This window comes from Leguminivora glycinivorella, chromosome 20 (genome assembly GCF_023078275.1).
Source record: "Leguminivora glycinivorella isolate SPB_JAAS2020 chromosome 20, LegGlyc_1.1, whole genome shotgun sequence".
In the NCBI taxonomy this organism is placed as follows: Eukaryota; Metazoa; Arthropoda; class Insecta; order Lepidoptera; family Tortricidae; genus Leguminivora; species Leguminivora glycinivorella.
In genome coordinates, this window is record NC_062990.1 from 657,898 (window position 1) to 675,619 (window position 17,722).

At 39.7% G+C, this 17,722-nt stretch overlaps 1 protein-coding gene across 1 annotated transcript in view; it reads right to left on the bottom strand.

The window, feature by feature from the left end:
* The window catches only part of LOC125236896 (A-kinase anchor protein 13-like), a 279,055-nt gene that overhangs the window by 15,023 nt on the left and 246,310 nt on the right, over nt 1-17,722 (bottom strand). The window contains exons 10-19 of the mRNA XM_048143813.1: nt 9,422-9,663; nt 8,690-8,874; nt 7,915-8,079; nt 6,177-6,327; nt 5,245-5,357; nt 4,311-4,424; nt 2,856-2,971; nt 1,809-1,980; nt 832-971; nt 118-258 (exon numbers count right to left, since the gene is read on the bottom strand). Coding sequence (XP_047999770.1) covers nt 118-258; nt 832-971; nt 1,809-1,980; nt 2,856-2,971; nt 4,311-4,424; nt 5,245-5,357; nt 6,177-6,327; nt 7,915-8,079; nt 8,690-8,874; nt 9,422-9,663 — 1,539 coding nt within the window. The remainder of the gene's footprint in view (nt 1-117; nt 259-831; nt 972-1,808; nt 1,981-2,855; nt 2,972-4,310; nt 4,425-5,244; nt 5,358-6,176; nt 6,328-7,914; nt 8,080-8,689; nt 8,875-9,421; nt 9,664-17,722) is intronic.

Consider the following 17,722-nt stretch of genomic DNA (forward strand, 5'->3'; position numbering starts at 1 on the left):
TGAACCTTATTTGCCACGAGTGGTACTGAAGCTTTAGTAGTTTCATGTGCTCTGCCTACCCCTTTATGGGATACAGGCGTGATTGTATGTATGTATGTAATTGAACCAAGAACTAACCACACTGCCCTAAAGCTTCGGCCACAGCCAGATCAGCCACCTGCGCGTAACTCTCAGCCGGTACTCCTAGTAATTCCGCCACTACAGCGCTTTTGGCGCGCAGTGATTTGTTGATAACTTCGTCTAGGCGACGTAGTTGTTCTGAAAAAAGATTTATAATATTTTTTTAGTAATTATTCCTTAAAATATTTATAAAACAGTATGGAAAATAAAGAAATGATGGGAAAAATATAAAAAGTATTTCATTTGAGATAATTATAGGACAAACAGGTGAAACCAACGCTAAAGTGTTGTTCTAAAAGGGTTTTATTTCTGTATGGTTTTCATACAGAAATCTGTTCTTTTGACACTCTTCAGTTATTTATTTATCAGTAAAATCTTTGGTTTGATCGTCTTGCTTATTCACAAAAACATAATGACGTACATTTTCGCAAAATTCATTCTTCAAAGTGTCGAAATGGGGGTTGAAAATATGAAATATTCGGAGAGATTTTAATAGAACTCTTCTATTATTACTATTATAAATGGACTCGCTCTCGGCCACAGACTAGCCAAAGGCAAAGACGTGGCCTACGATGGAGCTCGCTCAGAAGATGCCAGTTCACCCTCGATTTGAAGGTCGCCGGGTTATACGAGCGCGAAAATATATCGGAATTATATGCTACGATAAAGGCAGAGGATATTATGTTGGTGATGATGGTTATGTTATGTTACCTTGCGGAGTGAACGCTCTGACGGCGGTGTGCGCGTGCTCGGCGCGCGCCGCGCTCACGGTGACGGCGGCCTGCGGCTCCAGCGCCCGCGGCGGCGGGGCCTCGTGCGTCGAAATGCGGGACATAGTAGGGCGTCGCGGCCTGCATAATTCATAATTCTTTATTTGCGATAGATATTGTATTTACAGATCTTAGTCAAAAATATAGTTTCATATATCTAAACTTAAATAAGGCATGAAAATTTTACATTTTTTTAGCTTACTTGCTATCACTCTACCTAACTAAAGCTACTTAATTACATTATTAAAATATTCGGTGGTACTATAAAAACATTTCTGGACTAGCCAACTAAATAGTTGTCCCCTTAATTTTTTAAGTGGCAGACCTCTTAATGGCTCTGATAAGTGATTAAATATCTCAATACACATTGCATAACAATTTTTACCCTTCATTGCAAGAATAACCATTGGAAATTAACATTATTCAAGCCCGAGAATGTATACCACGGTTCAGAAATAACCGAAATTGGCTGTCATTTTAAAACTATACAAAATTAATGAGAGAATAATGGAAGACCATTTCTTCCATAAATCTAATAAAAAACTAATAAGGCCATAAAACTAGTGTATTTATTTATTTATTTTATTTTCACGTCGATGGCAAAACAGGTATACGATTCGTCTGATGGAAAGCGGTCACCGTAACCTATGGACGCCTGCAACTCAAGGGGTGTCACATGCGCGTTGCCGACTCATTAGAAACTTGTACACTCCTTTTTTGAAGAACCCCATACTGTAGTTCATCGAGAATACCTCGGCCGGGAGCTCATTCCACAGCCGGAGCGTCCGCGTGAGGAAAGGCTATAAAGCCGCTTTGTCAGTTTATTCATATAAAGATACAAGTAAATCTCGCCTTAACGGTAACCGACAAAGTGGGACGTTTTACTAAACACACTCACATTTATTCAAAAATACTCACACATGCTTGTCCTCCCTGTCGACAGCTTCCTCCTTCCCCTTTTCCTCTTTGTCGGATTCCTTCGGTTCCCTCTCGACGCTATCTCTCTCCCTCTCCGAGCTAGTTCTGTCTCGCTCTTCCACGGTGCTAGACTTTTCGGACGCGTCCGATGGGTTGCGAGAGACGGTGCTGCCTGTGGGGGTACAAAAAGTGAGGCTTAGTGCGTTTTCACATTATCCGATCCGAAATCGGATCTCGGAAGAATTTTAAAGGCAAAAATCAAAGATGGCGACTTAAATGTTTGGGATATCGGTCCTACATCTGATATCGGATCGGATACTGTGAAAACGCACTTAGTTTAATACCTTTCTAAATTTTATTTATTCGACATGATATTGACGACTCGTCCCTTCGGTCTAGTCGATAGTGACCCTGCCTGCTACGCCGCGGTCCTGGGTTCAAATCCCGGTAAGGGCACTGATTTGTGTGATGAGCACAGATATTTGTTCCTGAGTCATGAATGATTTCTATGTATATAAGTATGTATTTATCTATTTAAGTATGTATATCGTCGCTTAGCACCCATAGTACAAGCTTTGCTTAGTTTGGGGCTAAGTTGATCTGTGTAAGGTGTTTTTTTTTAATACTACGTCGGTGGCAAACAAGTATACGGCCCGCCTGATGTAAAGCGGTCACCGTAACCTATGGACGCCTGCAACTCAAACAGTGTCACAAGCGCGTTGCCACCCTATTAGAAACTTGTACACTCCCTTTTGCTGTGTTAAGTACACAGCAAAAAGGAATGTACAAGGTCTAAGGAGGGTTCGGGTTGCCGACCACTCAAAGGACAATAGACGGAACAAGTTAGTTCCGTAAGTCCTCCCGTCATCAGCACACCGCACCCTCGTTGAGCTCTGGCAGCCTTACTCACCGGCAGGAACACAACACTATGAGTAGGGTCTAGTACTATTTGGCTGCGGTCTTCTGTAAGGCGGAGGTACTACCCCAGTTGGGCTCTGCTCTAGATCTCTGATCTAGGTGTCCCCAATATTTATAATTATTAGTTACCTTCGTCGTCAGTGGTCCGACTGGCGGTGGAAGCAGAGTGCGTGTGTTGCGGGGTGAGGCTCGGCTTCTGCTCGGCCAGCTTGGCCAGGGGACACTCTTGGATGTTCTTCACCCATCTATAAACAAAGATCAAAACAGTTGTAGCAAAGCATGACTGTATCTTATTCGGAGACTAAAAGTGAATAGCCTTCCACGACCTGTCAAAAGTTACAAGATGGCGGATGAATGTTCGAAATGTCAGCGTACTGCGTAGGTATTTCAATACATTTAGTTTAAAATTTGATTATTACTTTACGAGTGTCATTAAAAACATTGTGTATATCACGAGCGGCTGAAGGATTACAAACTCGAGTTATAAAAGCCTCTCGTTCGCAATCCTTCACTTTCCACCCTTAATACACCTCTCAATCTTTATTTTATTGAGAAAGAAACAAACGGTCACATACAGTATGAGATACATATAAGTTGTTATTGCATTTACGATAGACCTATAGTTTCCTTAAAGAATATAAGTGCTTGATGCTCAATGAATCTTTATAAGTCCAAAACCGATTTTAAAATATGTACAGAGGTCCCTAAATTAAGGACCAGTTGCATCAACCACATTTGACAGACACATCATCGTCACGCAGCAGATGTCTATGGAACTTCCCATACAATGAAATTTTACGAACGCTTTAACGGTGACAGACGGTTTGGAATAACACCGTTTACAAACGAGTGTGATGAAAATTAAATTTCTTTGTTACACAGAAATATCTACTTCTATAAAGCTTAAGGATTAGTATCCTAAGCGAAAAGACTAGGTTTTAACTTCCCGAGACCAGCATTTATTTTGTTTTTGGTAATTTCTCATCATATTATATTATATGGGGTTTGTGATTGATCTAGGCTAGTAGAACTATGTCATAGTGACGTTATAAAACAGATTGTAAGAATTCTCTTACTGCTCGTCATTTTGACATGGTTGTAGAGTGGCCTAGGGTTCAAATTGGTTAATTGTCGTTTAGACGACCGGTTTGGCTCAGTCGGTAGTGACCCTGCCTGCCGTGGTCCTGGGTTCGAATCCCGGTAAGGGCATTTATTTGAGTGATGAGCATAGATATTTGTTCCTGAGTCATGGATGTTTTCTATGTATATAAGTATGTATTTATCTATTTAAGTATGTATATCGTCGCTTAGCACCCATAGTACAAGCTTTGATTAGTTTGGGGCTAAGTTGATCTGTGTAAGGTGCCCCCCATATTTATTTATTTATTATTATTTATTAATTGTACAAGGGTACTTAAGAGATCAAGCCCTCGTCATGTGCGCATGCGTCAAAAAATTGTGGGTTCCAAACTCGGATATGCCAAGTAGAGCAAAAAAAATCGTTCCGAAAAAAATGCTAAAAGATGAACTAATTTTAATCCGTGCAGCATACGATGGGTTAAGACAAGTATAGGAGGTACTTACGTGGCGTATTCCGCAGGAGTGTTGGCTGAGAGTTCGTGCATCTGCACACCGTTGATGTTCATGAGGAAGAACGTGTTGCGAGCCGCGGCGTTCGGCCGGAACAACACCTTGTCCCTGAGATATACACGAAAATATTACTAATTCAATATCAAATAAGGAACAAGCGTTTTTTTTATACTACGTCGGTGGCAAACAAGCATACGGTCCGCCTGATGGAAAGCGGTCACCGTAACCTATGGACGCCTGCAACTCAAAGAGTGCACATGCGCGTTGCCACCCCATTAGAAACTTGTACATTCCATTTAAGTGTTAAATACACAGTAAAAAGGAGTGTACAAGTTCCAAGGAGGGTTCAGGTTGCCGACGACTCAAAGGACAATAGACGGAATAAGTCAGTTCCGTAAGTACTCCCGTCATCAGCACACCGCACCCTCTTTGAGCTCTGGCAGCCTTACTCTCCGGCAGGAACACAACACTATGAGTAGGGTCTAGTGCCATTTGGCTGCGTTCTTCTGTGAGGCGGAGGTACTACCCCAGTTGGGCTCTGCTCTAGATTCGAGCGAGATGATATCCGCTGCGCTGTGCCCTACCACACAAAGCGGAATAACATTCGCTATGTTCTACCCCCTACAAGCTATTATCGAATATGTATTTTCAGTCAAATTAGGGAGATACTGACAGCGAACAACAAAGCTACAAGTTACATATTGAGTATAGTGTGTACTGACCACTTGACGAGCGGCGGCAGCGCCCCCTGCTGGCTGGGCGCGGGAACACGCCGAAGCACGAACTTGTCGCCTCCTTAGCCGAGCATCACTTGCCCACGCGTCTACATAGCACGTTCGTCGCGTGACGTGCCTCGCTCTGTGTGGACCCGGCCATTGACTAACCATAAACCATAAAAGGCGGTAATGTAAAATGTTAGTGTACTAACCATTTGACGAGCGGCGACAGCGCCCCCTGCTGGTTGGGCGCGGGAATGGGACGGAGCACGAACTTGTCTCCCTCGCGCTGTAGTAGTACGAGTACATCCGTCAGCATTAAAGCCTGCAAACATTATAAATTATTCAGTTATGTTCTATTTTATCCCTGATATTACCCTATTATCAACTATAGGGAACTTGACTGTAGTTAAAATAAAATATTTTATACCATGCACGAAATAAAGCATCAGATAATTATAAGAAAAACATGGACAGAAGTTATTTTTAAATCCAATTTCTATTTAATAAGTCAGGTAGAAATATTTAAAGTAACTGAGTTGACCGTGACGTCACTCAATTAATTTTCATACATACATACATACATACAATCACGCCTGTGTCCCATGAAGGGGTAGGCAGAGCACATGAAACCACTCAGGCTTCAGTACCACTCCTGGCAAATAAGGGGTTGAAAGAAAACGAAACTGTGACATTGCAGTGACAGGTTGCCAACCTCTCGCTTACGCCACAATTTAACCCATATCCCACAGTCGCCTTCTACGACACCCACGGGAAGAAAGAGGGTGGTGAAATTCTTAACCCGTCACCACACGGGCAATTTCATATAACGTTCATATTAGCAAGTCGTTCAAATTCGTTTTGACAGTTCTTAAAAAGAAGCTGATTTGACTAGGAGACAAGTAGCCTATATAAAAATCATATTCGCTAATTGGGGGACCCAAATTCTGAAAATGCCCTAATACACCACTGCGCTAACAAATTTCTGTCACTAAACACGGCCACGACATTCTCCTGCCAGCTTTGCGGTGGCGGCTGCCGCTCTCGCATTGCGCGCAAGTGTCACAATCCAGAACGCTGCTTAACCCATAAATAATTTATAGATGTTAGAAGCCCCTGATAATGATGATGTTATAAAACTCACCAGCACGCTGATCTTCTTGTTGCCGTCATGTCTGATGGCTAGATCTCCTTCCATGCGAAGTTGTCTCTGCGTGAGATCCAGTCTGCGCAGCTCCTCCCACTCATTACCACTGCCGGCACGGATTTCTAGCTTGTTCTGGATTGTTCGCAGCCTGCAGGCAAGAAAATTTTGTGAACAATTTATAACTTCAGTAATAAATAACCCCCTTTAGTTTAACTAAATAATAGGAGTCATATCTTGGACTTTATCGCGATTGCTCTAAACCCTAAACCTTGTTCAGGCATAATAAAACACGATCATTGGCCACATATTTCAAATGACGCGGGAAAACGCCGTACGTCCGACCGCGCGACCGTCACGCCACAGACCGGTTGTTTGTCTCCGCGGCAAGATACGGAAACTAGTCGCGTCTAAAAACAAATGGCTGCCGGCACGTTTTCTCGTTCGCTTCTCACATAAAAATAGGAATTAATAATTATGTAAATGTGCTAAACAACAGTTGTGTGTCGCTTTATGTTATTTAATTAAGTGAAGGAAGCAAGTGGAACTTGGACTTCAGTGTACTTAAGGAGTGGGGCCTCGGACTTGAGGTTCTGGAACCGGCGGCGTCTAGAACCAAGGTTGCAAGGAACAATCGGATAGCAAGGCAAGTACTGCATTATTTGTTTATGTGTCCAATGCGTGTAGTTGCCTGAACATGGGGATTTATAATTTATTATTTAGCTAAATATCTAACAAACCTAATTCATCATAACAAAGTTATCACAATTGCACTATAGAAGTACAGTCTGACCAAAAAGAGTAGAAAACAAATAAAAAAATAAAATAAATAAATATTACAGGACATTCTAACACAGATTGACTGAGTCCCATGATAAGCTCAAGAAGGCTTGTGTTATAGGTACTCAGACAACGATATATTTAATATACAAATACATGTATACATAGAAAACATCCATGACAAAACAAATATCTGTGCTCATCACACAAATAAATGCTGTTACTGGGATTCGAACCCGGGACCGCGCCGTAGCAGGCAGGGTCAGTACGCGCTAGGCCAGACCAGCCGTCACCGCAAAAACACAAAAACAAAAAGAGGCAACATCGTAGTGTCGTCCAGTTTCTAACACATATTGATTTGAAATGTTGCCACAATTTAAATTCTACTCTTTTTGGTCAGACTGTACCGGTATTTACGTACTGTATTTTCTTTGACAGGCCCTATTCCTTTCGATGTTTTGGATATATTTAAAGTATGGGTATACCTATGGTCATTTTCAGAGGTTCTTCTGATACTTTTAATTCATCTTCGGCAGGGTCGCCATGATATACAATAATAGAGATGTTATCAAATAAAATATGTTTTTGGTGGTGCTTCAAAGTAATAAAATGTACAAATTATATACCTATGGTCATTCTCAGCGGTTCTGATAGCAGTATCAACACTTTGTAGTACATCTTTGGCGGTGTCGTGAGCTTTCTTCAGCTGGGCGATGTCTTCATCACTAACACTGTGTCTAGCCTTATGATACCCATACTAATATTATAAATGGGAAAGTGTGTGTGTCTGTTTGTTTGTCCATCTTTCACGGTGAAACGGAGCGACGAATTGTCGTGATATTTTAAATGGAGATACTTGATGGAAAGCGACATAGGCTACTTGATGGGATGGAAAGCGACATAGGCTACTTTTTGTCTCTTGCAAAAGCTAGTTGTATATAAAACAATAATAACAAACCTGTGGTCATTCTCAGCGGTTCTGATAGCAGTATCAACACTTTGCAGTACATCTTTGGCGGTGTCGTGCGCTTTCTTCAGCTGGGCGATGTCTTCATCGCTGTCCGCATCAGATTCCGACACAGTATCCACGATGCCTTGCAGGAGGAGCTGGTATTTCGTCAATCTGGAATAAAATACATAAGCTTTACTTTAAGAGACCATTGCGGTATTGAAGCCTCAAGATCTATTCTAGGTTTCTTACAAAAACGAATGATTGACTAATATTATCAATGACCAGTAGAAAGTTGAATGTTTAAAATAAGTTTATAATGCCCAGTAGTTTTGGAAAGTATAGATTTGGAGAAATTATTCAATAACAAACTGCACTAAATTAGCAAATTTGCTCACATACATGCCTATACTGCTGCCCATTTTTAATATGAAATGTACACACCCGCTTGGCCGGAAATTCTCATTTTCCTGGCTTCTGATGTTACTTTTGTTTTCACATTTAAAACGCTTTTGCAAATCGAATCGCTTCGCACTAGGTCCACAAAATACTATCCCAAACTTATATCTACCACTGAACTCTTTAAATGTGAATGTGTTTAGTAAAACGTCCCACTTTGTAGGTTACCATTAAGGCGAGATTTACTCGTATCTTTATATGAATAATCTGACAAAGCGGCTTTATAGTAATCGACAAAGTGGGACGTTTTCCCGTGCACACTCACAAATACAGTTTTTTTTATAAATTTCTAATAGTAAATTCTTTCTTTCTTTGTGCATATTACCTCTGCCAAACACAAGCGAGCAGGTCCCGCAGCTGCAGCCGCCCGCACCGCGGCAGCTGCTCCCGCGCCGACAGGAAGTGATGCAGCTCCTTGTTCTTGCGGCGCCGCTCGCGGAGAGTTTCCAAAGCCAAGCGTTGCCCGCGGCAGAAGCGAGACAGGCACGACGCGTAGCCTGAGTCACCCAACTGTAAAAAATAACATAGTAATTGATAGTCATCTTAGTGTTTTCAGTTTGAAATACAAAATAATATATTTGGCATAATAAACATCTAAGTATTTAGTAAAATACACGAATTTTTTTTTTTATCAGAAACGTCTCCAAGCTATACTTCATATTTTTAAAATTAAAGAATAGGTGTAAGTTATCATTTTTCCTTTACTTTAAAAATATGTACACGAAAATTTATGCCACGCACCATATGCCGATGGCTAAATTCTTATGTGTCAAAAGGTAGAGAGTTACAATTTGATGCCGTGACCAGGATTATTTATGGTCATCGAGATTGTTAGCAAAAGCATAACGAAACAGGGTATTTTTAGACACAGATCACCCTAGATAACCCTGCTAGATACCCAATAGTAATTATTATTGCGTCTTTGACCGCAGGATTATTTATTGTTATCGCTATTTTTAAGCTAAATCAGAAAGAAATGGTGTATTTTTCGACACACCCTACCCTAAATGTCCCTGTTACATACCCTGTAGTAATTATTACATTCAAGTGAACTTACCGTTCCCAACATAGCATCAGCAACCGCCCTAATTGGCACAATATGGTTGCTCAAATCATTTCTCAGCGCCCGGAGATCCGTGTACAACTTCATGTGTCTCTCTCTAACACCAGGAAGATTGGGGAAGAGTGCCCGCAGTTCATCGGCGGGTAAGAGAGACGGCTGCTTCTCGAGGGGGCGGAGGAAGTCCACGCCGAGGACCTTGAGCCAGCGGACGTGGGAGCCTTCGGAGACGATCAGCTCTGTTGGAGAAAAATGATTACTTGATTAGTTAAGAATGTGCTGAATAGGCTAGTTTCCTAGTAGTCAAATCAGCTTCTTTTTATGAACTGTCAAACTTGCTAATATGGAATTACTGTGAAATACTGAAGAGTGACGTCACGGTCAATTCATTTACTTTATATCTTTCTCTTCGACTTATTAAATAGAAATTATGTTTATGTGGTGCTTTATTTCGTGTACTGCATAAAATATTTTATTTTAAGTATAGGAAACTAGCCTATTTACATATTGTTCCAAATTACCATACATGTTTAGATACATACTAGTATATGGAGCTGTTAAAACATTTTCATATACGATAACTACTTGGACGATCTTACAGCAGTCCCTCTTTTAAGAATCTTGATGCCGAACATTTTTATATCTTGCCTTCCGCCGCCGATCTTGCCGGAATTCGTCTATTAAATTCCGTGTGTTCTCCGCACTTCCTGTCTTCGACACTGCAGTTGTTATCCCAGACACTACTTAAAATCCTACTCACATCAGATCCTAGCACATCAAATACTTTTCCCCTCACTAGCTCGGAAACACGTGTTTTGTCCTTTAATACCAGCGGGTAAAAACGCATTTTATCCATTAGTGGGTAAAGTAATTTGACCTTGAATAAAGTCAAATTAACTGCTTTAAAATTGACAAAAGTAGGTGAATCTAGTAATAAAGATGATATACCACCTGTGGAACTACTGGAAGCAGCAAAAAAAGTTTTGTGTTACACTCGGGTGCAAATGTATTTTACTTCTCGTGTGTTAAAAAACTCGCAAGTTCAGGATTCTATTCTCGAACCACTCGCTTCGCTCGTGGTTCAACTATAGCATCCTTTCACTTGCTCGTTTTTCAATTCCACACTCGACGTTAAAATACAACTTTGCCCCCTTGTATAACAAATAACTATTATGTTGTGTAAAGTACATGGGTATTTACTTAATGACATTGAGATTTTTATTATGTTTTTCTTCTGTGACAATTTGATATTTATTTATTTATTTTATTTATTTATTTATTTATTAGTAAAAACATGTTTACATGACATTACAGTAAAACCAATGCGTCACGAAACTTAGATTTTAACAAAAAAGAGAGAAAATAAATAGAACAAAATTAAAAATAAAATTAAACAATTGATTTGGGCGATGACGTCACAGCGTGGCTCCGTTGCGTCGTTTGCCCCGGTGTGGGATTTGGCAGGTTGCCCCGGAACCGCCGAAAAACCACACCTTTCGGCCAGAAGTCTGCGCTCGCGATGGTGTCCTGCAGCGGCCGCGGCACGCGCACAACGAACGAGCTGAAGTGCACGTAGTGACGCGACTGCAGCTGTTGCACCCTCAGCGTGTAGCCAGTCTTCCGACGAACGTAGTCCACCACCTCGTCAGCCACGGCGGAGTAATGCAGGCGAGACACGTAGAGCGCCCTACTCGGTGTGGCAATCCGTAGACCAGAATTCACCGGTTCCGCAGAGCCACACATAGTCTTGCGAGCCGCTCTGCGCGCCTTGCTCTTCTTTTCCACCAATGTGAAGCCCTCTTCATCCACATTGGTGCGGGAAGTATTTTCCTTGGCAGGTGCCCGTACTTCACATCCCTTTGTAGTTGGTGCATTGACCCGGCTAGTTGCAGTAGACTGGCCGGCGGTGACGTCAGCGTATGCACGCTGACACCGTGATTTCGACGAAATAGGAGTCGGCCGCGCGCGCGGAGGGAGGGGCGCGCGCGGGGCGGCGGCACGTGCAGCACTTTTTACAGCGTCAGCAGCGTGCAAACTAACCGACACGACACGAGTGTCCGTAGGTCGATGATCGCACTCTAAGGGCCAGTTGCACCAAACCACCTGTAAATGTAGGCTCTGTTCGTAAAATTTTACCGATTACGTGGGGGACTTAACGATTTGTTAATGAATTGCGTTGCACCAACCCAAAAATTACTGAACGTAACCGCTAACTGTGATGCCAGGTCGTGAATGAAATCCTACCAACATTTTATGGTAGAATTGATTTTTCATATAGCAACCCAATCATATAAATGTCAAAATCTTTATTTAAAAAAAAACTTAGGCGCAAACTAAACTTTCTTTGCAGCTCTTATCGAAATATTTAACAATTTACACCACTTATGTACACTTGTGTTCGTGGTTATCTTTAATGTATATTCATGACGCATGAAAAGGACGCATCTCTACGACTTTCAAGTGGCTATTTCCAACCTAAAAGCCTTTGTAACAAGGAATGAAGGAACCAATTACCAGGCAAGTTTTCTCATGAGTATTATAATCATTATAGGTAGCTTATTACAGACCTCTTACCCAAATGCATAGCCTTTATTCCGTGAACTAGCTATGAAACAAATTAGCATACTTTTGGTGCAGTACTAGGTAAGTTCAATGTCATACACAGCACACAGCCTATGGCAAAATTTCCAATAAGATTAATGACAAAACTGTTTGTAGTAGCAGACATTTAAGTTTATTTATGTACTTTTACTTAAATTTTGTTGTGTTTGATAAGGATTATTAAGTATTAAATATAATAATAAGTTACATGTTGCTTTCTTTTCAGAGTTGATTTACACCATTTGATGTGGACTACAAGATGACAGTTCTACAAGTGAATCTGTTCTAGAAATCAACAAATTATACTATGAAATTAACTGGAAGTCTGGAAGAAACTTGTAGAAAATAAAGTTTTACAAATTATTATCATCAGAATTTCAATTTTGTCAATAAAATATATTTTTGTTACTTTATGTGCCAAATGACTATACAGTCTCCACTAATAGACCCCAACCCATTAAAAATTGTGGTTATAAAATTGGAAATTGAATGCTTATTCTAAAGACCACATTTTCACTGCAATATGTTTGAGGCTGGCATCTATTGGGATCAATCCATTTATTCACATGTTAGAGAACAGCACCGATAGTTTAAATGTGGCCGGCAGACACATTTTTTCCAGAGTATGTAAGTTTTCTATGTAATCAAGTGTTTACATAATTATATTACTGTCTGAGTAACCCACAACACAAGCATTATTAAGCTATCATGGAACTCAGTCAATCTGTGTAAAAATAAAGTCCTACCTATAATATTTCTTTTTTTCTAACTTATATCTAGTGTCACAGTTTATGATAATTAGTACTGTATTCATGAACAATACAGGATTTTATCTACCTTCCTGTATAGTCATTGTTTCCCACTATACTCTTATTATAACTATCTGCTTATTCAAGTTATAATATCCTTTTTTTGAGGTGTAGATAAATTACCCATGGAATTATTTACTGTTGTTTTAATTTCACAGAGGTATATTTCTTCTTTCCAGAATAGTAAGTAAAGTTTCCAAATTAGCATGACACAACTAGAAATTATTTTGCCTATACACCGTGTTTCACTTAACACTAAAAACCTGAAAACAGTTTGTTCAGAATCGAGAGTAGAATCGATTGAGCTATATCTTGATGGGGGTAATATTTTTATTTAAATTAGTATTATTAGTTATTTTTTACGTGCCCATTCTATTGTACTCGTAATACAACATTGTGTATATCGCATTGCTAGAGGTTGTTTACCTTTTTTCAGTATTTAGGGGTATTAATACTGGCCGGTTACTTGGACGATTATTTTTTCCGCTACTAATTTGACGTTGTTTGTCAGTTTAATCTTAATGTTTATCATAAGTCATAACAAATTGAACTCGTACCTCATTACAACCTTGTCATTTTGAATATTGAGTTTATTTGCTTACTGCGATTACCTGTCCAACTTGAAGTTTACTGTGACAAAGCTTTAAAGTGTTTTACAGTGACATCTTAGCTGTCTATTGGTAAACCTTATGTCGTTGCAGTAACGTACACAAATAAATAGTCTTATGGTTTATGATGGTAGTTAGCAATTATTTTATTGAGTGTAGAGCTAAAAGTCAAGTAGAGCTGTCCAGAAAATTAAAAATTCAATAAAAAAAAAGTAACGATCAGATTAAAAGATGAATACTCTAGATGAGTTTAAAAAAATAAAAATCAGTTGGGGTGTCTGAGGTTTTGAGTGATACCGGAAACACCGTGTATAATTATACTGCTACTGAAAAGTCTGATAACGCTCTGACATGCCACAATATTCACAAGCCCACCCTCAACAGTATGCTGAAAAATAAGTACAGAACTATAAGTGCCTATGAAATCTTAGACTCTGATTTATTTTAGAAATGTTCAGCTGCATCATTTATATCAAAGCAACACAAATTATGAAATACAATTTGAGGACTTTTAGTAGTAGGTAATAATACTTTAAAATGGTTAGAACATTTTGGTGTCAAGAATTTATCCCTGACCGACATGAAAAATTTAGGTATAAGTAAAGTGAATTTCAAGCAGATACTATGTTTGCATTACTATTTAGGATAAAAATTCTGTATTGCTTTCATGTTGGGTTAGCTTTATGTATTTAATTAGCTGAAATACATGCTTGATTGTCAACTTTGCCTTTGCACTAGTCAAACTCAAGATTGCATCTCTCTGTCCGGAGTGTTTACGAATAGTATGAATTCACGTTCATCCCACTGTTTTACTAAAAGCCTACACTATTTATGCTGGTAGAAATAAATAAATTCTCATTCCTATGCCACTGGCATAAGTCAACTTCGCTGTGTCACCGACATAGGAGGAGGATTATTTTGGTCTCAAACTTTGCGACGCCAGCACTGAACATGTTAAATGTAAATAATTTAAGTTGACTACTGCAAAGTTTTTGCATTATAGTCCTGCGGCGCTGGCTATATTTTGGGTCCTAAGTTAAAAAAATATTAAAGTTGATTTTGTTTTCGTTTATAAATACTTTGCTAACATATAAAATTTAATATTTCGTTTTGGGTCACATTCCTAGGGTGCTTTTTCAGTAATTTGGTAATTTGTGGTTATAATTTTTAATTTCACCTAATGTGGTCAAAAAAATATTCGAGAGAAAAAATGTAACTGTAATGCATTTAGTATGACATTTTTAGCGTGTATACGTAGTTTGTGTTAATTTCCTCGAATGCTATATGACAATTTGTCATACCTAGCGAAACAGACGCAAAAAAATATTCATGTTAAAAAAAATTAGTAAAGCCGCATTACCTCCTTTAAATATATCAATAAACTGAAATTGTGTTTTTCTACTCCAATGCTTTATAAAATTTGCGATAATTTAGCTAAAATAGGTTCTTACCATTACAAAAAAATATTAAAGTTACTAGAGTTCACATCTTAATAACTAAAAAGACAGGGTAAATAAGATACATGAATTTGGGTCAGTTTAATAGAATGCTTCGAAAAATAATACGGTATTAATATTTGCGTTCGATCAAGTCAAGCGGGCGCGTCCGCGCGGCCGTGGCGCGGGAGCAGGGAAGGGCAATGACCTCTCTCGATATTCGACAAACCGCACGTTGCGTACAAAACGCAAATTTATTTCAACTGTGCGCCCGAATCACGCTATTTAATGCTAAGCCTGAAAAGGTTGTATTTGATAAGACCACTAGAGTAGCAATTTTAATTAAATATACCTATTTTCCACATGCATCAATAAAATAATTTCATTTCTAAATAATAAATTTAGTATGCAACGTGGAATCTACTACTACTACTGCCAAATAATTAGTCGATTTATCTTCTTACTTTAAAATTATACTTATATTAAGCGTGTCACTCACTATGCAGATTGAAGAGCGCTTATCTTTCAATATGAATCCACATATATTGGGTTGGCACAAAAGTAATGAGACACTTGGTTTACGTTTTATATTTTTTATTATTATTACAATACAAAAAGCTTAGTCGATGATGTAATCACCATTAGCATCTATGACTTCTTGCCAACGATCCGGCAAAGTTTGGATGCCTTTCGCCCAGAACTCTGATGGCTGTGCCTCGAAAAAGTTGTTCAACTCCACCTGTACATCATGGAAATCATTGAATTGTTTACCCCGCAAATGTCGTTTCAGGGCTCTAAACAAATGAAAGTCTGATGGTGCGAGGTCTGGAGAATAAGGTGGGTGGGGTATCGTCTCCCAGCCCAAGTTCTGCAGCTGTTGGCGAACGGTAGATGCGACATGAGGTCGAGCGTTATCATGTAGTAAAATTACAGTGGCTCGTCTTCGTCGTTTTTTCTTGATAGCAGAAGATAGTTCGGTTAGCTGTGTTGAATATTTGTTAGCGTTTACAGTTTCATTGTGTAATAGTTCATGAAACAGCATGCCTTGCGGGTCCCAGAAACAACAAAGCAAAACTTTTAAGCGGTTCTTTTGACTCAGCACCGGTTGAGTTGGTGGCGTTTCTTCTCGAGGCAGCCAAAAAGCACGACGTGTATCGTTCTCATAATAAATCCATAATTCATCTCCCGTAACCAGATCAGTCAAAAACTCTTTACGTCGGGGTCGCAGCAAAAGTGATTGACAGATGGCGACACGGACTGCACGACTGGCGTCGGTAAGGATGTGTGGTACCCATCGAGCCAAAACTTTTCGATACCCAAGCTCATGCAGATGGTATTCCACAGCGTGGTGACTGCAGTTAAGTGCTTCCGCTAATTCACGAGTAGTAGCATCAGGATTCGACTGTAGTTCGCGGCGTAAATCGTCATCATTGAATGCAGGTGGTCGCCCTGAGCGTGACTGACTTTCAAGGCTCCTGTCTCCTGATTTAAAACGGTCAAACCATCTGGACACCGTGGCATGGCTTGTACTTCCAGCGCCCAATGCAGTGTTGATATTGTCAGCCGCAGCCCGCGCACTGTGGCCTAACAAGTACTCGTATAAGTGTTTGAACTTGTCGCTCGTCCATTTTATTTCAATCTAACTAAACCAATCACGAGGGCGGCTTTATATACCCTCACATTAGAAGTACCTAGAATGTTCTACAACATACTAGAATATTATCGAAAACAATTAACTTAAGAAAGGAAATGTATAGAGTTTTGTAGAGTGTGTCATTACTTTTGTGCCAACCCAATATAAAATAATATATAATTCAATGAGCTAACACACGCACCGCCGATTATTTATATTTTATATTGAAGTACATGTGGGCATCGACGTAGGTACGTCTATGCCCACATGTACTTCAAAATATTATATCATAAAACGGTGAGGAATTTATCTGTATAAAATACAGGATTATAAAGCAAAATACAGGATGTACTTTTTATAACCGGCAATATTTAAGGAGGTGAAGTCATATAACTGTTACCGAATACAAAACACTAAGTAAAACTGCATCATAGTAAAAAAAAAACGCCCAATGGACTTGCCTCGCGTGACGTCACGTAGTGTTTTTAACCGTCGCCTCAAATCTTTCAAGAAGGACGGTTCTCAAGTCGTCTGTATGTTTTTTATTTTATGTTTGTTCCTCGATATCTCCGTCGTTACTGGACCGATTTTGAAAAAAAATTTTTTTTATTGAATGAATATGCATACAGATTGGTCCCACTTTTCTCAGAACCCAGTTCTGATGATGCGATCCTGGAGAAATCGAGGGAACTCCTCAAATCTGAAAGGTGTACATATGGTGATTTTTGTGTTTTTAAAGGAACAGCATGCATTTACGTACGGAACAGTGACATTTGGTGCAGTGGAACTGCTGATGATGGCCAGAACGGAACTCTTCAAATCTGAACGGCACGCTTATAGTGACTTTGGTATTTTTCTAAGAACAGCATGCACTTACATCCAGAACAGTGACATTTGGTGCAGTGGAACTGCTGATGATGGTCAGAACCGGACTCCTCAAATCTGAACGGCACGTTTATAGTGACTTTGGTATTTTTACAAGAACAGCGTGCACTTTCGTCCAGAACAGTGACATTTGGTGCAGTGGAACTGCTGATGATGGCCAGAACCAAACTCCTCAAATCTGAACGGCACGCTTATAGTGACTTTGGTATTTTTACAAGAACAGCGTGCACTTTCGTCCAGAACAGTGACATTTGGTGCAGTGGAACTGCTGATGATGGCCAGAACCCACAGAGAACCTCCTATAGAGTGGCAGTCTTGTATATTTG